At 40.7% G+C, this 25,173-nt stretch overlaps 1 protein-coding gene across 3 annotated transcripts in view; it reads left to right on the top strand.

The window, feature by feature from the left end:
* fbxw4 (F-box and WD repeat domain containing 4) overlaps nt 1–25,173 on the top strand; it is a 66,429-nt gene that overhangs the window by 21,169 nt on the left and 20,087 nt on the right. For all 3 annotated transcript variants that reach the window (XM_061087628.1, XM_061087627.1, XM_061087629.1), the window contains one exon: nt 17,149–17,214. In XM_061087628.1, the coding sequence (XP_060943611.1) occupies nt 17,149–17,214 (66 nt within the window). The remainder of the gene's footprint in view (nt 1–17,148; nt 17,215–25,173) is intronic.

The following is a 25,173-nucleotide window of genomic DNA, read 5'->3' on the forward strand; positions in this document are numbered from 1 at the left end:
TGTAAATTATGATGCATTGTATGTATCATGAGATAGCAGAAAGGTGGTAGCAGAAGTTATCTGTTTGGACAATACAGTGTTATAAGCTCTTTAATATATGAAGAGGCTTGATTGTTAAGGACTTTGTATGAGAGTAACGGGATCTTAAATTTTATTCTGAATTTTACAGGGACCCAAACATAGTTATTGTAATTGTTAACAAATGCTGTACATTAGTAAACACTTAAACATGTCCTAAGATCTGCTTTCAGATACATTATGTACAGTGTGCTGTTTACTCCAGCTTAACCGTCCAAAACCCAAAGATAGTAGGGACATTAAGGTAACCGAAAATCTGAAAACCCTAATAGTGGAGATAATTCTAACATATAACTCTTTATTTTTATATGTTGATTTGATTAAAGCTGCAAGTCTGATTTGGGACTGCAGGGACACTGATAGATCATTTATATTTCTTAATATGTATTTAGTTGAGCCAAATTTGACCTTTTAAGTCAAATCGCTGTATTTTAGTGTAAAATGGAAACTTATTACAGCGCACTCCTTTGACCGACTCACACCAAAATGTCACCAAATTAGTGTGGATTGGTTAATTTCTCTTTTGCATTGTTTCAAATGGTCTTTGTTTTTCAAAAAGATTTTGTACTCCTTTAACTTAATTTCTTGTTTAAACAAAGGACTTCCACCTAGAAACTCAGGTCAAGGGAAATCGTCATCTCCTTATGGTCTTAGCATGACCAAGATCTTTAACAAATCTTTATGTACCCATTCATTTTGATCTACATATCATAATATAATTAATGGAATAAGATTATTTAGATATTATTCAATTATTAAAATTGTATTAAGTGTGCCCCTTAACGAACCTTCAGGCCTCTGCAGCGGCCCAGGTTCGATTCCAACTTGCAGCCATTTGCTGCCTTTCACCCCTTATTCTTTCTCTGTCCCCCTTTCACATCAACTCCTATCAAATAAAGGCCTCAAAAAGCCCCAAAAATATTCAAACAAGTGTTTGATTGTAATCATACACAATCAAGTAAAAATATCACAGATTGACAGTCGACACCCTCAAAGGGGGACTGATTGTGTGTGACGAAGAATGAGTGCTAAAAGCAGAGAAAGGGGTGGTGGGGAAAAGTAGGGCAGGGATAAAATGGGTCCCAGCAGTGAACAGCTTTTTCATGTGCTCATATAACTCTAGGAGTGGGCAGCAGGGGGAAAGGGTCCCTAGAGATGAAGGTGATCTGAGTGGGGTTTGCGAGGGTAAAGATCCCCATAGGTGGTTGTTGGTAGGGGTGCCTAGCACCCTCTTCTTCTTTGCTCTGATGTCTCCCATGATTAAAGCACATATTTGGTGGGGCGTGAGGTTGCTTTCCTTAAGGGTATCTGCTGTTATGTGTTGACTTTTTCCTGTTTTGACTCATCTTGTCTCTTGTTCTTGGCAGAGAGAACAGATGGGTGATTCAGGTAAAGAAATTGGTGAAAGGTTTTATTCCTTCCTTGTTGAGGGAAAGTCCATCTGCCTTGAAAATATGTCTGTGATCCCAGAAAAAGTTGTCAATAAATTGACAATACATGCAGTTGAAAGCCATGTGTTCAGTGCCAACTATTTCTGAATTTCTCAGCTCCTCCTCTGACTGGTGGTAGAGGGCCACTGACCAACATTTCAGTGTCCAGACAGCTGACCATGTTCAGTAGACCAATACAATTCTTAGCCTTGTCTGCAGTGCTTAATTTGTAAATCACAAGGTGCCGGAACGCAAAGTACATATGACAGCGCTGGGGTGACGAGACGGGCACAGGTCCCGGAACGCATACAGAAAACGGTGCTGAAAAAAACATGCAAATGCCCACTGACAATGCTGTGGGACTTACAAGCCTTAATTTCAATTAATATCCATGGTATAAATTTTATGACAATAATTTACAATTATTTTAGGCTATACTGCACAGCACAGGCAAATGCCCACATCAACACAGGTGGGACTTACAGTCAGCAATTCATTTCTCAACATAGATCTAACTTGTAAAACATAAAAAATAAAAGTTCAAAGCTTACAATAAATCACATAAATCTTCCATTATTATTATTTAAAGATTGGCACGGCGGCCTATTAATAGACAGTATGCTCATATTTAGTCCAAAACACCCCACAGCACAACCTTGTCCGGATTCTCCTCCTCCTCCCGGAGGTTTTACTGCGTGTGTCTGTGGCAGTTCTGTGTCCTTTGGCCACCCACGACCTCACGGACTGGACTGGATTGAATTTAGCCAGGGGGGGTCCAACAAGATTTAGGAAGAGTAAAGATGATATGGTGGATGTGAGCAGAGAGGTGGTTGGGAGTGCAAATTAAGTTCATTTGCGAAAATCCGCGCTCACATTCAGCACTCGCAATAGGAATGCTGTTGACAGCAACGAGTCACTCCATCAGTTCATCGGGGATGTCCTTTCCTCTGAGTCTCTGTGTTTTCTGTAGGCCCGTATGACTGCGGGCGGGTTGGTAATGTTAAAGCGACTCCACCTCAGTCTCTCCATACAGCGCACCTGCGTCCTCGGGCCAGTACACCTTCAGCTCCTCAATTAACTTGTTGCACAAGTTGCAAACACAAAAATCAAATGAGAGATTTATTACAAAACGTCACATCAGTGTGTCTTTAGCTGCCGCCCCCCCCCCCGGACGATGTTGCGGCGGCCCTCTTGTCAGGGGGGGGGGGCGTGGCGGCGCCGGCCCACACATCATTCGCGATCCACGTATTGGCCACTTGTAAGAAATCACTTTTTTTTTTGGCGTGACAAATTGGATGTGTGTCACACGCCGAAAGCGTGAGAGTTGTCAGCTCTGTATTCATATTTTTTTCTATACGAGAGGAGCCGGATCAGCCCAAATAAGTCCCGGAACACGGGCAGGCCAAAACCAAGAGGTGCCGGATCCTGTTCCGGCATGATCCGGCACAAATTAACCCCTGCTTGTCTGTGAGAATGAGAAGTTATGCAGGTCAATAGATGCCGATTCCAGTATCCTGCAGTAGTGGAGCAAATCTGTTCAGAAAGTTTGTTATTAATTATCCCCTTTCTAGTTGGCCACAGCAGTTTTTTAGTTCACTCACACCACACTGCTCCTCCACTACCTTCACTGGTTACCGGTGGCTGCCCGCAACCGTTATTAATTATCCCCTTTCCAGTTGGCCACAGCAGTTATTTAGTTCACTCACACCACACTGCTCCTCCACTACCTTCACTGGTTACCGGTGGCTGCCCGCAACCACTTCAAGACACAAGTAGTTACATACCATGCTGCGAACGGATCAGGCCCATTCCACATCCAGGACATTGTTAAACCTTACTCCCCAGCCAGTCCACTCTGCTCTGCATCTGCCAATTGGCTAGCTGCTCCCTAACAAATTGATCGCAGGCAGATCCAACTTCCGTATCACTGCAACTCATAATGTGACTCCATAATGTTTTGCCGCCATGTGCCTGTATGCATTACAGACAACGTCTGGACATGCTGCTGATGAGTGGGCAGATGGTGTCCTGGCGGATCTCCTCCCAGACCTGGATCACTGAGCTCCAGTGGTGGAAAGTAAGGAAGTAGAAATACTTCCTTACTTTCCACCGCAGCGCGAGAGGTTGGTCTATCCCTCCGCAGGTTCACCTTCAGAAATCTTGTTACGACTTTTACTTCCTCTAGAATAGTCCAGTTTGATCGTTTTCTCGGCGCTCCGCCAGGGCCGTAACCGACTCTGGAGGTGCCGATCCGAGGACCTCACTAAACCATCCAATGGGGAGTAGCGATGTGTGTGGGCAGGGACTTAATCAACGCATGTACATTCCCCATCCATCTATTCCCTTTAAAATGATCCAGGTGCTCATGCAGGAGCTCGGTTCAGTCTTTAGTTTTCTGTCTGAAATTTGGCAGCAAAACGAAACTGTGTCCAGTGATTTTTTCTTCTCTGTACTAGCCCTGTGCAGGCTGTTAACAAAAGAGAAACTATCTTATTTTTTGTGCCTAGTTTCCCTTTGCTGAGTTATCATAAGGGGCATTGTGTATCACTCTTGCTACTGATGAGAGGTCCATGTTTAGTGTATTTACAGAATGTTTTAGTGGTTATACTGTGTACTCTTTGTTTTTTTTTCCGAGGCCACACGTTCAAGCAGAGACAAAGTGGGTTTGTGGTTTAAAGCCCCAGGAGGCTGTGGCTGAGGGGTAGAGTGGAACCATCTGCAGTCTGAACCATCTGCATGCCGAAGTGTCCTTGGGCAAGATGCTGAACCCTGAATGGCCCCCCATAGAATAACAAAGTGCTGCAAGTAGATGCACTATATGAATGTGTGTGTGAATGGGTGAATGTGAAACTGTACTGTAAAGCGCTTTGAGTGGTCTTCATCAGACTAGAAAAGCGCTATATAAATACAAATCCATTTACCATTTACCATTATTGATGTTCTTGGGCAGACACAAGAGACACTTGTTTATAGTTGATTATTTGTTATCTCTAGAAGTTCAGATGCACTGGTCCATTACTATTTGAACCTCAGCATCTAGGGTTAAAAAATGGTAAAATTATACATTATATACATTATATGCATATTGTTGTTATAATTTTTCAGTTGAGATAAATCTTGAGGAGAAACATTTTGGGTTGTTTTGTGTCTGTATAGGCCTACTATAAAAAGAACTTTGCATTTTTAATTTGGTACTTGTTCTTTTACTTTTGATACTTAAGTACATTTCAACACCAGATACTTTTGATACTTAAGTACTTTTAATATGAGCTACTTTAAGACTTTTACTCAAATCATTTTCTGACAGGTGACTTTTACTTTTACCGAAGTCACTTTCAGGTAAGATATCTGTACTTTTACTCAAGTATGGCTTTCAAGTACTTTGTACACCACTGTCCCTGGTAGATAACTTGTCATCCGCAGAATTGTAAGATAGAGTGTGAACAGTATTACAGAGGGTAAGCACAATAAGTACACCAACCCTTCCAATAAACAAATGTTGTTGCTTACAATTATTACTAGTAGTGATATCTGTAGAGGCATGAGTATTACCAGTAGCTATATTTGCATTCTTTATCAAAATGGCACAGCCTAGACATTGAGAGACAATTGCGTGAGTACTTTTACTTTTAATACTTAAAGTAAATTTAAAAGTAAGTACTTTTTACCTTTACTTAAGTAGGATTGTTGATGTAGTACTTTTACTTTTACTTAAGTATATATTTTCCTGGGTACTTGTACTTTTACTTAAGTACTAAACTTCAGTACTTCTTCCACCACTGCTGAGCTCCTGCAGAGTCTGTGGCAGTGCTTTGCGCCTCCTTCATAGAGTCTGTAAACATGCACACCAGCAGCCTGCGGGACGTTAATTTTTATGGCTCTGGCAGTGCTCCTCCTGTTCCTCCTTGTACAAAGGAGCGGATACCGGTCCTGCTGCTGGGTTGATCCCCTTCTTCTGCCCTGTCCAGTTCTCCTCATGTAACAGCCGGTCTCCTGATATCTCCTCCATGCTCTTCAGACTGTGCTGGGAGACACAGCAAACCTTCTTGTGACTGCACGTATTGATAAAAAAACAGTCAGGAAGGATACGGAGAGAGTGATTGTCTGTGCAAAACCATTCCTTTTTTTAGGGGTTTATCTTGCTTTTGCCTCTCCATTGCACCTGTTGTCACATTCATCAGATGAAATTGATTCCCAATCACTTGAGCTTCCTAGTTAGATCGATTGATATCCCTGAAGTTTAACTGACTGTCAAATAAGGGCAGTATAGTTAACAGAACCACAACCTAAATCCCTCCGAGTGATCATATTGCATAACCATATCTCTTAATATACAATGGAAACCGGATATATTGATCAGGGATATAGTATTCAACCTTTGATATGGATTACTCTGTCATGACTCACCCTGGAATCCCATTGGTCAGCAGGATAACTTAATGTTCATTAGTTGCTTTGCATGTGTGCGTGTAGAGGGCGGACTTGGTCGCAGATCCAAATACGATCGTTTCCAGGTGGACTGTGATTTATAAAGTGAACATTTTGTCAGTTGTGCGGGTTCATGGTTTCATAAATCAGATTTTATAAACAAGGCTTCTGGTGATTAAAAACACATTTGGAACCTAAAGTTGTTCGTTTTTACCGCCACTGTCAGTCATTTGCTGCTATATGGTTATCATTCAAGCTGGTCACGACCAACCGAATTGAGCCAAACCATGCAAGTTTTAACCAACTCTGAGTTTATGCATGTGTCCAATAACAGTATGATTGTGTCAGTAGGAGAGAAGAAAAAAGTGTCTGGGTCAGGCGGATGAATCCACAGCTAGGAAGAAAGATTTTACTCATTAAGTAAATTATCAATGACTATGTGCTGTCATACCAAACAAATACACGTTTAAAGTGTAGCAGGTCAGTTGTGTCGATGTGTGTCTCTGAGAAGAGAGAGAGCGCAATGTTGCCTTTCCCTAAAGTTCTGGGACTATCATACAGAAGCTATGCATCAGTTTATAGTATTCAGCCACTTAAGTGATGATCTTGGTACGGGACAAACGTGATAACTATAAGCTGTTTCCACTCTATGCCAACAAACTCTACAAAAAATGTAATTCTGCCTCCACCTCCCGAAAAAATGTTTGCGTATGCATAGGGATGAGAGGCTTATAGTAAAAGAGATTGTGTGTGTCAGGGATCAGCACTAGCAACCTTTTGCTTTTGTCTCCCTCCCTGTTGAATATAAAAGCATCACAACCTTTTGAGCTCAGACATATTTAGAAAGCAGATAAAAGCACTTTTTCAAACTAGATTCATGTCGAACACAAAGCCTGGGGTCATGCACAACAAATTAACAGCCCTTTTTTGTTAGGGGGTGGGGGGTGTCTGGAGTCTGAGGGCAGCAGTGTCTCAGGAGGTGGTTTGATCCCAGTTTCTCCCATTCCAAAGTGTCCTTGGGCAAGATACTGATCCCCAAATTACTCCTGACGGCTGTTCTGGTAGTGTGTGGTTCATGTGTGATATAGAAAGTGCTGTGCATACATTTACTGTATGAATGTGTGTATCACTGGGTGAATGGCTAAACTGTACTGTAAAGCTCTTTGTGTGGTCAGGACTAGAAAGGCGCTTTATACAGTAAATACAGACCACTTACAATTCCCTGAAGACCAAAGCCAAATTCCTCCACATTACCAGGTTGTGGATGCGGGCTGTTCCCTTTTATCTATTTATATGTAATTATTCCTGGGCTCACATAAATAAATGAATTCATTCTTTTTGTGTTTGTATAGTGTAATTATTGATAAATACTTGATCATAATTCCCTTTTTTAGAACATAGGACAAGATGGTGGATATCCCTTGTATGTTTCATGGTCTTCTTTACTAATTAAGTTTTCAATCGTCAGTAGATGTTGGCAGCTATAAACAGCCACCAGTGGATGTTAGGTACATATTTTCAGTTGTGTACCTTAGAGTGAACAGGTGTTTCTCCCTTTTAATCACAAGACACCCTGTTCTAAGGCAGGCCGATTTAGGACCTGGCGGGCGAAAAAGGACCAAATATACTGTAAATATGGAAAAATTTGGAAGATTATCAATATAAATCCCTTTAAACAAGTCAACATATCTGCTATAAAACTTTGGCATAATGTTTCTCTACTGACATAATGCTTTTTATATACTCCATTTACATGTACATAAACTTGTAGATGCTGCCCTGGCAATTTGTTCAGTGTAAGCCTTTGGTTATCAATGTCTACCCCTCAAGCCTGGTTCCCACCGGACGCGGAAGAACCGCGAAGCGGATCGGGCCAGAAAATCATGAAGACATTGATCATTTACCCCCGAACCCCTACATTGAACAGAGCAACATCAACCAGCGCAGAAAGCAGAATCGTGGGCTGACCGGTGCGGAGAATTGCGCGTCTTGTGTTAACAGCCAGGCAGCTGCACGCTAGAGAATTGACGCTGCGCGCGCTTCAGGGCACTTCTGTGTCTGGTGTGAACCCAGCGTGATGGAGCAACTCAGAATGCTGGGCCTCTGGTAGCCCAGTGAGAGTGAGCCAAAGGTGCCGTTGAGCGACTATCATTTCTTACACAATTCAGCTCCAGAACTCATCCTGCATTTTTTTCCTGAACCAGTTCCGCGTCATATAGCTCCTGTACTTGGTCTGCCTGGTCAATCTGTATTACCATTGCAATATTAGGCATGCTGCTCACTCGGCAGAGAGAGTTTACTGTAGTTCCATTGGTTCATTCATAGCATGAATGTTAGCCAGCCCAGCTGGCTCCAGATCCTTCAGGTAACAACACTGGGTGAATGGCAAGCAGATCGGGCCTTGAGCGTGCAGGACCAAGTGAGCTCCTTAATGAAGTCAAAGTTTGCTGTTTTGTAAGTTAATCGCTGTTGGAGCCACCAAAATCAAATCAGTTAATCCTTGAGTACCTTTTTTTTATACCAAATTTGAGGAAATTCCATCAAGTCATTTTTGAGATATAGCATTTACGGAAACATAATGCCTCTGGCCACTGACCTTAGCTTTCAAATTTGCAAACCAGACGCCTAGATAATAAAAAAGTTGAACTCATTGTGAGTTTTTGTCAGAGGGTGTGCACATGGTGTGCCATCAAACTTAGATGTTTTGCTGGGAAATAAGCAGTTGTTGTACATTATCCAATGTGCTTCACATTGCATCCTGGCGTGAACATATCTACATTGCGTCCTAAAAGCACGACACGTGAGCAGGTTTAGGGAATAAGATGAGTTCTGGTTTTATTGGAACGATCCGGGGGTCAAAAGCCAGGCAGACAGTCAAGTAGCAAACAAATCAGACAGGGAGAACAATGAATTGAAGGATAACACTGGAAAGATGAGAGCAAAACACACTAGACAATCTGGCAGAGAACAGAGGAAATGAGCCGGTATTTATACTGGGTGACTAATGACTGATGGAAAGCAGGAGAGTCTGGGGGTGGTGCAGGTAATGGGAACCCGTGGAACGAGGTGATGCAGAGCAGGGGGGAGTGGCTGAATTCTGAAATTACATGAGAATTAGTGCATGCAAAAAATAAGATGAGACAATGAAAATGTTAGGAGCTGACTGAAGTTGTTACAGTCCTGGCGTGAACATACGTATCTACATGTCAACATTTAGTCAAAGTAACAGCGCCCCCTACTGGCAACAATAAATTGTACTCCTCCTAGCAGGTTGACTACATCTAGCTGAAATTTGGTCAGAAGACGCTTTAGCCAATGTTGATGATAGACCATGTTGATGATAGGCAAAGGATCTTGTACGTTTTTGTTGAATGTTGTGGCCGTGGCAATGTGCTGAAGGTTTTTCAAATTGATCACATTTTTGGGATGCTAAACATGCTAGAAAAGTCACGAATCTCATCATACTTGTCGGAAATAACATATACACACGTGGACAAAATTGTTGGTACCCTTCCGTTAAAGAAAGAAAAACCCACAATGATCACTGAAATAACTTGAAACTGTCAAAAGTAATAATAAATACAAACCACTTTGGCTCAAACAGTGGCGATGCATGGTGCGATCTGACACTGATGGACCATGACCTTGGAGTTCACATCTAATCTATTTGGAAGTTTTTCTGGGCTCTTTGGTTACCATTCATATTATCCGTTTCTTCATTTTGTCATCAATTTGGTTGGCTACAGTCTCGTGGACCTTAAACTTCTGAATAATATGTGCAACCATAGTCACATGAACATCAAGCTGCTTGGAAATGGTCATAGCCTTTACCTTTATCATGCTTGTCTATAATTTTCTTTCTAATCTCCTGAGACAACTCTCTCCTTAGCTTTCTGTGGTCCATGTTCAGTGTGGTACAGACCATTATACCAAACAGCACAGTGACTTCTTTTCACCCTTTAAATAGGCAGACTGACTGATAACAAGTTTGAGGACACCTGCAATGCTAATTAAAGGACACACCTTAGTTTAACTAACATGTCCCTATGGTCAATTTTTTTTCAATCTTTTCTAGGGGTACCATAATTTTTGTCCAGGCCATTTTCATTAGTTTGTTTTTTTAAAAGATTCTGTTGAACCACAATTCATAAGCAATGTCTGATTTTCATTAGTTAATCCTAACCCACAGTGTGTTTGATTAAAATGCTGCATTTTTAACTTCTTCTGTTGTCATAAACACACACTCAGCTTTACATTTTTTGAGGTGATTCATGATTTGGTTTTTTAAGCCGGCCAGTTAATGCAACGGACATTACATCTGACAAATTTTTGTGCTGTATGCATTGGATTTGTTTATAGATTTCATACAGTTATGGACTTCCTGATTTGTTTCTATACAATCTTCCCAAACAAGAGGGATATGACACCGTGGAAGGGGGAGGAAAGCAGACAAACAGAGCGAAAACAAGGAGAGGTAGTGAAGGTAAACAAAGACAGACTAACACTAAAACACACAAGGATATTGTGCACAAAGAGGTCACAGTGGTATATTCAGAGACTAACTGGGTGTAAACTGGAAGTTCAGGTTTAGCTTTCCGGTGTTGTTCCTTCAATCTATCCTTGACTATCAAATATACTTATACACATCAGGTGTACACAGACACACTAAATAATAAATATAAATAACATATTTCTATATACACTTGTTCCCTCTCTCTCTCACACACACACACACACATAAACACATACACACATTAGAGCCACAATAATCAGTCAATTAGTTGAGAAGAAAGAAGAGGAAGTACAAAATAATATAAAATAAAATATAAATAAATAAAACAGGTTCGCTGGTTTTAGCATATTCCATTATTCTCTACCATTTTATGGGATCAATCAATTACTAACGAAAAAGAATGATCAAAATTATTGACATATCCATCCACAATGACGGTTATCCCCTGCTGCAGCCCTAATAGACATGCACGCACGCACCCAACCACCCACACCCACACACACACACACACTCACACATACTCAAACACAGATAACTAGAGGGTGGGTGTTCTTTACATTCGCGTATAATTACACATATACACACATATTTCAGTTGATGATTAGGGGTTAATGTTATTTGTTTCCTTACATACAATCATATACATACACACATACATGCTCATATACACACTCATGCACAGAGATACACTAACACCCAAACATTTTTCGTACATCCTAGTTACAAACAAATGTTACTTTTTCCGTTGTGTACATATTCATATACACATGGAGTACTATATACTTTAGCACATACATATTTGTAATTCCATTGGTAGATGAGTTCTGTTACCTGTTTATATAAGATATTCATACATGTACACATCCATTCACAGCACCATACACACTCACATATCCATATATATACACTCATGTATGCATTCTCATACAAACATCTAATGCGTATAGCCACTCGTTTATCCCAACCAGGACCATAGACATATATGAGGAAGTAGTGTAGGTAGGTAAAGAGAGCAAGAGAGAAGAGAAAGAATTGAGTTGGATTATTTAGGTTAGACACTTTTTATCAAGTGTTTTAAATCCAAGTGGTGATGTTGCTGTCTTGGAAGAGTTGGCTGTCTATGTAAGTTTATTCACAGTAAGTGCGGCTCTTCTCCCTTTCTCACGATACTGCCTGAGAATTGGGAGTTGTTTTTTTGCCTGTCCTGGATTTCCCTAAGAAATTGATCATTCATTCCATAGTTTATTCCTTTAATCTACTTTCCTCTGCTTTTAACAGGTTGTCTTGTTACAATTTTGCGACAATCGGTCTTGGTTTGCTGTTGTTTATGGCTCCAGTGCGGTTGACACAATGAAAGGTTATGTTATTGATGGTGTCGCGTGGTAGTTTCACTGAGTGTATAAATTGTTTTATTGCTTGTTCTGGGTTATCTTGAGATGGTTCTGATATTCTGGAGAAGATGACATTGTCATGCATGCTGCAGTTCTGACGTTCCTGTATGGTAACTTTAATTATTTGGTTTTGGTTTGATATTGTTTCATTTTGACGGAGAGTGTGAGGATGGTGAGTTTGAGCTTCTTGTTTTCCACCTATACGGTTTTAATTTGTCGCTGTGTTTATTCTAGACTGGCTTTAGGTAATTTTATGTCTGTGTGTAGTATTTCCAGGATTGACAGTTTTATTGTTAATGGATTTGAGTACACTCACCTCAATAGTTGTGCTCCCGTCGTCATCAGTTTCAGTGGTCCAATCTCGGCATGGTCGTTTCTGTGGTGGACTCATGATGCATATTCTATAGAAATACTTGTCCACAAACTGTTCTAAATTATCCAGTGTTTGCGTTGTAATCCAGGGAAGATTACCGGTTTTGTTTTATTTGTTTTTGTTGCATTACCCTAGCAACAGGGTGTCGTCATGATCAATCTCCTATGTCTCACAAGATTGTTTGTCACAGCATTATCGTCTTGCCTCCTTTTGAGTTTTTATGACAACTGAAGGCTACCACAGGTAGCATGTTTGGAAGGGGAGGTCGAGATGAGGGGTATTCAGTTGCAACATGCAAATTCACCACTAAATCCTACATATTGAACTTTTAATGTTTCCCGTTTCAAGAGGAAACACTACAAATGTGTCATAATTAGTAAGTAGAATGGACATATGACCGGGAAAAATCATTCACTTTGTTGTTTTGGAACTTTGTGGTGAGATTTCACAATTAATTTAACCATAATTTACAGAACTTAAATCTTAAAATGCACTCAGTACAGTGCAAGTCAAGATATTGTTGTTTTTTAAACTCTCATGAAGTTCAGTTATGTCCAAGGATAGAGTTACAGTTTCCACACAGAAGAAAGTGTTTCAAGAGGACAGCAAAATGTATTTCTTGTTTAAGAAGCTAATTAAAGGTATGGACGCATGTCAGATTCTGACACGGTTCTGAATCTATACTCTGCCACACCTGGAACTATTAACTTAAACATTAATGTGATCTCTGGTTTGATTATACAACCAGTCAGTCCCTGAAATTATCTTCAGAACTTTCTTGTACCTTTACACAGTATGATTAAGCCGCAGGTATACAGAAGCATGCCGTTTATGTTTCCCTTTTCTGTGCTTTGGTGTATCAGAGCAGAAATGATAACAGTTAATGGTTTGGTAACAAACTGTCCTCTGTAATTTCAGTTCCACAGAGCTTGTTTGAAATACAATTTTCGCTGATTCAGTTGTGGTCTAAGACCACTCCTTGCAGCTTGCCAATACATGGGGCTTATGGGCTCATCTTAATAATTGAATATCAGTGTGGAAGTTCTGTGTGTACGTGGAGTTGTAGTACATTAGGTGGCTTCAGAGGTGTCATGTAAAACCCCAGAGCTTCCAAACACATATGACTTTTAATGCAGATAATGTGGAGAGAAGACGGAAATCAGTGTATTTTGGTATTATTTTTTGAAATCTTTGAATATCAGGACACCATATTGGACATAATCAAAAAGTGTTTTAGCCTAACGTTATATTTATTTGCTTTTAAGGGAAATTTTTCGCTTCTCCACTCACTTCATGATTACACAGACATAAATCTCTCTCTGTGTCTCAAACGGCAGTACTGCAGCCAATGGGTTTTATCTATAACTACCTCTCTGTAAAAGGCAGGCCCTCCCCCTGTCCATCAACCCTGTAGGAGGGCAGTAAGCCCTGAGTCTCAGGCCTGGCCCAACAGTAGCCCCCCTACCACCAGCCCCCTTGGTCACCACCCCACACTCTGCATAGTTTCTAACAGCTAAACAAACCCCATTAGCCTTCTCCCAGTGCTCCTCCCGTCTTCTTTCACCACGCCCACACCTCTCCACATGCGCGGCATTCATTGTGCATACCTAGGCTGCTAATTCTAATCTGCAACTCCAATCAAAGGATCACACTTGTTGTAGTTTTCTTCTCTTCTCTTCTACTGGGAAACAATGTGTGGTGGATGGAGGCAGGGAAAGGCTTCATTGAGTGCTGCTATGTGACAGTAAACAACTATTCAATGATTGTCATGATAAACATTTTTTCAAAAAATTAAGAAGCTACAGTCCCAGAGTGCCTCTGATTTGCTGTCCTTTTATTCATCTTTATAGAAAAGTTTATGAATCTCCATCCTTTTCCAGTGAGCATATTCAAGTCAATTCAAAACAACTATTTGTCACGGAGGACAATAGCAGTGTATTGAAGAAATGTTTTGAATGTAGGTTGGTTTCTTTCTGTCACAGTAAGTTAACATGAACAAACCAAACTAGTGTGACTCCTCTAATTTCAATAACATTTACCAGTCTCTAACAAAATCTAGAGATCAATGGTGAGTTAAGAAGTCCATTGTCTGAGGCCATGAGAAGATTATTGCTAACAGAGGTGCTGTTAGCATCTTGAAACATAATGGGCTTAAGGCCAATTTATGCTTCTATGTCTTTTCTATTACGGACAGATAAGACCGCCCTATCCGTCGTGGAACGCCCTCTCCGAGCGCCTCAGAGAGCTTTTCGTACACCTCTGATTTTTCTAACTGTCCGTGTTTATGTCGGAGAGCCCACGGACAGACCTTGGCTGTGATTGGTCCGCGAACGACATCATTTTCCTACGACGTCATTTCCCGGATTTCACATTTCCGGACCTTAAACATCCTGCTTGACAATAAACCCAAACACAACTACGATTCTACGATTAATGTGACGTGTGTGTTAAACCAGCGGAGTTGTCCGGCTGACGGTGGCTCGTTAGAGCACTGACGGCATGCGTGCACGGTCACATACGGTTATAACGAGCTTTCAAAACAGCGCTAGCATGCTAGGCTAGCGGGCTAGCCACCATGCTAACTGCGGTGGTAACAGAGCAAAAACCCGCCGTCACGACTTTAATTCCACTTCTATCATGACACTGTTTCTATAATACCGCCAGGTTAGAAGCAAACACTGGATAGTAGTAGTTAGTGTCGGGAGTCCCTGCTGACTGTGTGTGGAAGCTGGGAGGGGAGCTAGCTTCAAGCTACACGGAGCTTCAAGCTGTGGAATCAGCAACACAGTTCGGAAACAAGACCGGGGAACCGCTGCGCTAAGAAACGATTACATCAGCATTTTGACCCGCTGGGTGTCACTTTATTTAGTTCTGTTAGTTGCCATGGTTCAGTGTGTGGGAGGCAAGCTAACAGAGGTAAACAGACACACGTGGACTTCTTCCCAAATGGGGTAGGCTTCTAGACTCTTAGCCCTCTCCGAGAAACGGATACATAGAAGCATACTGGAGCCTTTAGACCAACACAGAAATCTTAAGATCTTCACTCAATATTTCAGAGTAAAAGTAATATGAGAGATTAGACATTGTGCTCCAAACTGTGTCAACACTGTGTCCATTCTGGCTCTCTCCTCTTATTCACCTCTCCAGTAACTGTCTTTTGTTATCTTATCTGTCACACTTCTCATCTCCTCTGCCATTTCCAAAATAGATGCTTGGTATTAGGTTTGCCTACTCCATGAAACGGCTTGTGATACTGATATTTACGGCTTGTGATCTACACCCAGGTTGTAGCAAACCTCGCTCATTAGCAATTTACTCTTTGATCAGTGACATTTTAACTAATTCTGCACTGATTATGGCACCTGAGAAAAGAAGGACAGCGATCTGTTAACGACTTTGGAGGACACACATTTTAGTTTTTTCTCTTTAACCATTTCCAGTATGTTCACATCTATATATCTTGATACACCTGAATCGGTTAGTGTGAGTAGATCTACTCCAGCAACATTAGCATTACTTAAATAGCAAATAGCATTGCTTATGGCAATAGCAATGACTTCCAGCTTTGACATCTCACTATCCTTATACTGTTGCTCAGTAAGTAGCCAATGGAGAAGTCATACAAATACCTAGAAACAATAATTGATCACAAATTCACCTTCTAACCCAACAGTGATACGGTCTGCTCCAAACATCAGAAACAACTCTTCTATATAAGAAAAACTCAGCTAGGAGTTATCCATCTTTCAGGACAATTTAACTTTAACCTGAAATTGTCATCCTGATCCTGATGAGCCATTGTTGGGTATTGAGTGCTTGTGACACAATTTATATCAGCCAGTAAGGAAACTGCATACTTAATTAAAGTTTTTGTAAATATTGACATGCTATATGTTGTTAGAAGTGGTCAGTGGTGGAATGTAACGAAGTATTTTTACTTCGTTACTGTACTTAAGTAAATTTTTACGTATCTGTACTTTACTTAAGTAAAAATAATAGTGCATACTTTTTACTTTTACTCCGTTACATTTTGCAGCTATTATCTATACTTTTACTCCGCTACATTTCTACAATATGTGTCGTTACTCGTTACATTTCATGAACACAGTTTCGCCAAGATGTTGCTGTGACGGAGCGGCTCCGTCACTGACTTTTAATACTTAAAGTAAATTTAAAAGTCAGTACTTTTTACTTTTACTTAAGTAGGATTGTTGATGTAGTACTTTTACTTTTACTTTAGTATATATTTTCCTGGGTACTTGTACTTTAATTAAATACTAAACTTCAGTACTTCCTCCACCACTAGAAGTGGTAGAAGCTAGACTCATCTTTTAATGACCAACACTCCCTGAACAAGAAGCCAAGCAAAAGCAAGAAATTAGAGCAACATTCTTGAGTTACAACTTACCTCTGTTTTGTCACAATACATTTTGTTTCAGTCCATAACTCTGAAAAAGCTCCTTATCCAATATTTGTGTTGCTTTCAAACAACTCCAAGGTGTATACTGCCACCTGCTGTTGTTCTTCTTCTCTCAGTTTATTGACGGTCCCTATTTAAACCTCTTTAACTTTGCTCCCCTTCACTTTATTAGGACTTAATGTGGAACAAATAATGTGCAGATGCTGTGTAATGGATTACCAGCTAGAACTGCATGTTTTCATGGAGGATATTCACTGTTAAAAGTTGTGTTTATTAAATTTAATTAATTAAATCTTCCAATTGAAGGCTGTTCAGTCACACGAGAAGTCAACAACGCTCTAAGTCATGTTAAGCAGTTGTAAACTGATCCGTTCAGTTCACCGTTCACTAAAAATATGAGAATGCTCAATACGGTGCTCTTTTACACCAGTCTTAGTAATTTATTTATCATTGGACAATTTTAATTCAACTTGTTAAAATGTTCCTCTCTCTCTCTCTCTCTCTCTCTGTTATAGCTCCTTTGTAACAGGAACTTCATGCTGCCAGAACTTGTCCCCTCTTCGTATATGGGATGTTGAACGGTAAGTCAGGAAGCTGTCCTGACATGCAACAGCATTGTTGTACATTGTAACAACTAAACAAAAAATTGCTTGCAGCATGACAGGTGATATGTTATCCTTGCTGTCTCTGCACGTCAAAGACAGCCATGATTTGGGTTATCTAGAAATGATATTAAAGCAAGTTCAAAACCTACATGTTATAAATGTAATATTATCTTTACTAATACAGGATCATCAGTAATTAAATACTAATTCATTCGACAGGAGTACAAGTTGCTCATTACATGAGATGGCTGATGATGATTTGGAAGGGACATAAAAATGGTTAAAGATCCCATTTATAATTTTACGTTAAATCCCGGTCATTTCTATAACAAGCAGGTAGACTCCATAGTCAGCCACGGTTCTTCATGGCATCGCGCCTCATTCATTACATCTTTATATCTAATATTTTCTTTAATTTATTCTTAAGGAGTTTCCTAAGAAATGTCAGGTTTATGACATATTGTTGTGTGACCCATAACTGAAGCTATGGGAGGTGTCTTCCACTCAGAAAGGGGTTTCGCCCTACAGAAGTACATTTTTTAAGATGGTAGGTAAATAATCAAGGGAAGTTGACCAAACATTCATAAACTGCTCATCTTTACCCTTTAAGACAGCTTGTAACCGTTCATTGGGAGGGTGTTGAAAATCTCCCTGCACCAAGGGTAATATTTGGCAATGTGGGCTTGATTCAATAGTGCAAAATGCATTTTTTAGCAATTACAAGAAGTTTGTAGTAAAGTGGTAAAGGCCTAATAGATGTGGCAAAAGCCTAATAGAAAAACATGAAGGTCATTTAAATTTTGTTTTCATATGTAACACTATTACCAGAGAGATTAATGTCCAGAGACTGAATATTAATTTACACTTCTAAATGTAATGTATGGTTTGGATCCATTTTAGGGAGCCCCCGCAGCCCAAATCTCTGCACTATGTCAAACAAGTAGCTCCACTCTACCCTATCAAAGGCCTTTTCAGTATCTAATGAGATAGCCAGTGCCTTCTCTTTCTTCTGTGTAACAAACTGCACAATATTCAAAGACTTCTCACATTGCTGGTTAAGTAGCAACCATGAATGAAGCCTGCCTGGTCAGATTTAATAAGAATCAGAAATACTTTATTCAAGAACCCAGCAAGAAATCTTGAAAGTAGCTTGCTGTCAACTTGTATTGCCTGCCCAGGGCCTACAGATGAAAATTAGCCTCCGTGGCTAACTCTGGCATATTTTCCAAAATGTTATTAATATGCAGAATCTATCACAAAAAAAAACAACTGAAATCAGGTTGGTAGGTCTGTATGACCCACAAATGTCAGCAGGTCTACTTTTCTTCAAAATGTGATTTATTTGCAGGATTTAAGTTAGGGGGGAGGACAACCCTTGCTAAATTAATCCAAATACACTAGAAACCAGATATAGTTATCACGGATATATAGTGATCAACAGTTTATATGGATCAAAAAGCTTGGGACAGAATCCTTCCCTTACTAATGCTGTTTAAATAATTCAGTTATAGTGATCAAATTGTCCGCTTACAGTATTCATTTTGGATGTTGTCAAACATGTTTGTATGTACACTGCCAACCGAATCAAGCCTAACCGAGTGCACCCATCCATCTCCTCTGGTTCTCCATACATAGTCTAAGTTTACAAATTCTGTAGTTTTTAGCCAGTCTGAGTTTACACTTGTCCGATGACACTGTTTGTGTGTTTGTGTAAGGGCGCGTTGTGGTGTTAGTGGTGTGCCTCAGCACACTCAAGAGAGAAAGAGAGGGAGCAGAGTCAGGAGGAGCTCAATTATGAATGAATGCGCAGCAATAAAGAAAGATTTTACAAATTTTTTATTATTTATTTATTTGAGAGGGACAGAGCATGTTAATAAACATCATTTTAAAAACACGACATGTTAACATTCCCGAATCAAAAGCCCTGGATAAATGGTGATGTTCATGCCAAACTCAAAGCACGAACGGACACCTACAACTCAGGTGATCTGGAGGAGTACAGGAAACCCAGGTATGCGCTCCACAGTGCTATTATCAGTAATAAGAGACAGTAAGGCAAAGTGGATTTTAACTACCAGGGCTCCAACATGAGGAACATCACCATCAGGAACATGTGGAAAGAACCCCCTTTCGCTGCAATTACAGCAGGTCTTTTGGGGTATGGCTCTACCAGCTTTGCACATCTAGAGATGGAAATGTTTGTACATTCTTCTTGGCAAAAAAGCTGAAGCTCAGACAGATTGGATGGACACCGTCCGTGAACTCCAATTGTCAAGTCTTGACATAGATTCTCAAGTGGATTTAGGTCTGGGCTTTGACTTGGCCATTTTAAGACATGAACATGCTTTGATCTAAAATGGTTCCCTTTCAACAACAGCCTTCTTCTTGCTACTCTTACATAAAGGCCAGATTTGTGGAGTACATGACTAATAGTTGTCCTGTGGAAAGATTCTCCCACCTCAGCTGTGGATCTTTGCAGCTCCTCTAGAGTTACCATGGGCCTCTTGGTGGCTCCTCTGATAAATATTCTCCTTGTCCGACTTGTCTGCTTGGCCGGATGGCCTTGTCTTGGTAGGTTTGCGGTTGTGCCATATTCTTTCCATTTTCTGATGATGGATTGTATAGTGCTCCGTGAGATGTTCAAAGCTTGGGATATATTTTTATAACCTAACCCTGCTTCATACTTCTCCACAACTTTATCCATGACCTGTTTGCTGAGCTCCTTAGTCTTCATGATGCTGTTTGTTCGGTAATGATCTCTAACAAAACTCTGAAACCTTCACAGAACAGGTGTATTTGTACTGAGATTAAATTACAGACATGTGGACCCTATTTACTAATTATGTGACTTGCAAATGAGACTTGTGAAGGCAATTGGTCGCACCAGATCTTTATTAGGAGTTTCACAGTAAAGGGGGTGAATATATATGCACTCAATACTTTTCAGATTTTTATTTGTAAATAATTTTGAAATCCATGTAATATTTCCCCCCCTTCCAAATGATGAACTATTTTGTGTTGGTCCATACATAAAATCACAATGAAATAAATTATAATCTGTGGTTATGCCATGACAAAATGTAGAAAAGTCCAAGGGGGGTGAAAACTTATGCAAGGCATTGTAAGTCAACTGTGTATGCCATCTCCCTAGCCCTACACACTGCCCTCTCCCACCTGGACCAAAGGGACACATGTGAGAATGCTGTTCACCAAACTCAGAGACCTTGGGCTCAACAAAGCCCTCTGTGACCCCCAGGCTGTGTAGATAAGCAGCACCACACCGTCATCGGCCTGATCACCGAAATGGCCTACAGAGAGAAGTTCTGAGCCCTGACATCTTGGTGCCAGGACAACAACCTCCATCTCAACGTCAGCAAAATGAAATAGTTGATCGTGGTCTACAGGAAGAGACAGGGAGAAGAACAAATCCCCCACTGCATCAACAGGACTACGGTGGAGAGAGTCAGCAGCCTTGGGGTTAACATCAGTGATTACCTGACCTGGACTCACCACACAGCCTCCATCATAAAGAGAGCCAGACAACGGCTCTTCTGTCTCTGCAGGACGAGGAGGATTCTCTGCAATTTCTACAGGTGCACTATAGAGAGTATCCTGACCGGCTGCATCACCGCCTGGTATGGCAGCTGCAATGCCCTGAACCATGAGGCTCTATAGAGGGTGGTGATGTCTGCTCAGCACATCACCAGGACGGAGCTACCATCCATGCATGACCTCTACACCCAGCGGTGTAGGAAGAAGGCCAACGTTATCATTAAAGACCCATATCACCCCAGAAACAAACTGTTCTGCCTGCTGCCATTTGGCCAACCTTAGCGAGGCATCTGGAGCCCGCACCACCAGGCTCTGAGACAGCTTCATCCACTCGGCCATAAGGCTGTTAAACTCCCTCAATCTGCCATAAGACTGTCTTTCCTCTAAACTTTGGACCTAATCAGTATAAATGATTCATTCTACTAATTAATATACTTTATTTTAGTTAATAAATTATATTTTAGTTGTATATTTTATCATATTTTATATTATTTTAAATATTTTTGAGCATGGCTAGAAGGGAGACTGTGACCCAAGAATGTAATTACCAGCAACTGCTGTATTTAGTTGTTGTGCAAATAATAAACAAAGTCTTAAGTCTAATTTACATCTGTTGTCCCTTGGCAGGTAACAAAGATAGACGCATCAAACACAACAACATATATAAACAAATGTAAACATTACACAAGAAAAGAGGACAAAACACAGTATGTAATGTATCCAATTAAAAGTGATGACAGTTCTGGTTTGCAGTCAGCCATTGTTTAATATGGATCTTAACAGTGGGATATACTCCCCTTTACTGACAGCACAGTCTGCCCAAATGTGGTGCACCTACAGTGGGGCAAAAAAGTATTTAGTCAGCCACCAATTGTGCAAGTTCGCCCACTTAAAAAGATGAGAGATGCCTGTAATTGTCATCATAGGTACACTTCAACTATGAGAGACAGAATGGGGGGAAAGAATCCAGTAAATCACATTGCAGGATTTTTAATTAATTAATTGGTAAATTCCTCGGAAAAACAAGTATTTGGTCACCTACAAACAAGCAAGATTTATGGCTCTCACAGACCTGTAACTTCTTCAAGAGGCTCCTCTGTTCTCCACGTTACCTGTATTAATGGCACCTGTTTGAACTCTTTATCAGTATTAAAGACACCTGTCCACAACCTCAAACAGTCACACTCCAAACTCTACTATGGCCAAGACCAAAGAGCTGTCAAAGGACACCAGAAAAAAAATTGTTGACCTGCACCAGGCTGGGAAGACTGAATAAGCAATAGGTAAGCAGCTTGGTGTGAAGAAATCAACTGTGGGAGCAATTATTAGAAAATGGAAGACATACATGACCACTGATAATCTCCCTCGATCTGGGGCTCCACGCAAGATCTCACCCCGTGGGGTCCAAATGATCACAAGAACTGTGAACAAAAATCCCAGAACCACACGGGGGGACCTAGTGAATGACCTGCAGAGAGCTGGGACCAAAGTAACAAAGGCTACCATCAGTAACATACTACGCTGCCAGGGACTCAAATCCTGCAGTGCCAGACGTGTCCCCCTGCTTAAGCCAGTACATGTCCAGGCCCGTCAGAAGTTTGCTAGAGAGCATTTGGATGATCCAGAAGAGGATTGGGAGAATTTCATATGGTCAGATGAAACCAAAATAGAACTTTTTGGTAAAAACTCAACTCGTCGTGTTTGGAGGAGAAAGAATGCCGAGTTGCATCCAAAGAACACCATACCTACTGTGAAGCATGGGGGTGGAAACATCATGCTTTGGGGGTTTTTTTCTGCAAGGGGACCAGGACGAATGATCCGTGTAAAGGAAAGAATGAATGGGGCCATGTATCGTGAGATTTTGAGTGAAAACCTCTTTCCATCAGCAAGGGCATTGAAGATGAAACATGGCTGGGTCTTTCAGCATGACAATAATCCCAAACACACCGCCCGGGCAACGAAGTAGTGGCTTCGTAAGAAGCATTTCAAGGTCCTGGAGTGGCCTATACATCTGTTGGATATATTGATCTGATTATTGATTTATGGAACTCTTACTTAGACAATTTGATGGTTCAAATGAAGAGATTCTTGAAGTCAGCACAAACAGATATATAGCAAAAGAGTGGTCTATTCTTTACACTGGTTCTACATGTAGCTCTATTGTTTCTGTACTGAACAGTGTATCTGTGATATTTTATATTTGATGGACCACAATGTTATCATTCTATTTTTTGGGGGTTCTTATATAGCTCTGATTTAGTCACCAATAATCACACAAACTAAGTGTCGTGTGTACCATTGAGATGCTCTGTCTTGACTCGACTCGAATCGACATTTATCAAATCTACACTTATTTTTCGTACATGACCAGCTGATATCATAAGTTCCAAACGCAATCCTTGTAGCAAGACATCAGATCTCACCAACCAGATCCTAGGATCTTGAGTTTCATACATTCATTGCTTTATAAACAGTCTTTTTAAAGACTCACTCCTTCCTTAGTAATACCTTCCTGCACGTGCAGTAGGCCTATTCGTAGCCTAATCTAAGGAGTAATTTGCGCCACAGTCTTTTTAGAAAGCTCGTAGCCCCAAGAGCTAGCCTTCTAGCTAGCTAACTTCTTCCAACTGCAGCTAGCCCTTTTCTCCTTAACACCTAACTTTACATCTTCAATCATCCACCGTGTTGCAACAAATAAAACACCAGCACTTGAATACTATTCTGTGCAGTCCCTGTCTACATTGTGTACTGTTCGTTTTGTTAGGAACCATTGCCTAGTACAGCCTTATTCATTATTCGCTCACAGCCACACATACAAACACGCTCACAAGACCACAACAGTGCAAATAAAACTTTATTTACTTCACACACACTGTACTATGGACAAGTTTCTGATTGGTAAGTCAGGCAACCGATGCTCCAGTTGCGAAGAAGCCAAAGCTTCGCAAATATGACGAGAGCTATTTGCAGTTTGGTTTCACTGTCACTGGCACGACTGAGCAACATCCTCAGTGTGTTTTGTGTGCCGAGGTGCTGGCAAATGACAGCATGAAGCCGTGCAAATTAAAAAAGCACCCCGACACCTAAAAATTACAAAACACATGTGCGCCGAAAGCACACACACACACACACACACAAAGGAGAGATATGTTTGCAAGTGTGCTCATTGTTCAAATAAACGGTGTGTTTGCAGTAGAAAATACTCTTTCTGGACCAGCTACACCCATCCATGTTATTGAAAGTACTTGTGGACCCACGCAGAGAGTAATGTGTGAGGTTGATTGATTGATTTATACTTGTTTGTAGTACCTTGACTTCAAAAGAAAAAAATCTTAGAGGTAGAACTTATTTTGGTAACTTGAAAGTCATGACATGTTAGGACAGTGGTTAAGACTTGACTTAAAAATTTACTTAACACTGCTACATACGATTAGCCTGACGTTGTCATACTCATAATTCTCTATGAGTCTAAAACCGCTCCATTGGGCTGTGATTATGGGGCGTGTTTCAACCGAACCAGGGAAAAAAATGCCTCTACGCTCAATTAGATAGACCTACAACCAATAAGAGTAGTATGTGACGTATGTTGAGCGACGCATCGGGGCCAGCTGATATATTAAACTTTTTCCGAATCTCGTAGGAAGGACAGCAAAAACATCTTTTCGATCTACAAATGCCTTGATCGTGTTTCTCTATTCCTCTTTCAAAATGAATGCGCTGTCGATGTCTCCTTAAACAGATTCAATGGCATCTACACATCTCAGCTCTCCAGAGGCAGGCATGTTTGTGGAAAACAAAGTCAACCCAAGCGCTCTTTGATGACTTAGTTGATTACGTAGCTGTTGATCATCTCTCCATCGTCGTATAAAGCCCGTCCTGACCATTTGATTGGTCCGCACAGCTTCTGTTTGGAGATAATTTCTCCCCAACGGAGCGACTCCAGACCGAACTTCTCGACCGAAAATGTTGTGGGTGGGGCTAGGTTTGTCTGGCACCCAGGCTAACATACAATACCATAGACATTCAAATTGAGCTAAGGTTAGCAAAAAATCTACTTAGCTTTGGTCTCTCACTCACCATGTTCAATATCCAAATATTCCAAAGAAAGTGAAGAAAGCAGATGTCATCAGGGATCTCTTGATGGGGAGTCCAAAAAAATCAGACCACATGTCATCTGAGCGTGAGGTACTTGCACACAATACATCCTAGTACATGTTAAGCAGTCACATTAAAAGTGGTAAATAGTACATATAATGCAATTTAGAATTGTTGCATATACACAATAACATGCATGTTAGCACTGTAGTTCTGTAGAGGCAACTGTTTCTCAACCAGAAAGTTGAAGCTTCGATCCAGTCTTCCTTATCTGTATGCGGAACTGTC

This window comes from Limanda limanda, chromosome 15 (genome assembly GCF_963576545.1).
Source record: "Limanda limanda chromosome 15, fLimLim1.1, whole genome shotgun sequence".
Classification (NCBI taxonomy): domain Eukaryota; kingdom Metazoa; phylum Chordata; class Actinopteri; order Pleuronectiformes; family Pleuronectidae; genus Limanda; species Limanda limanda.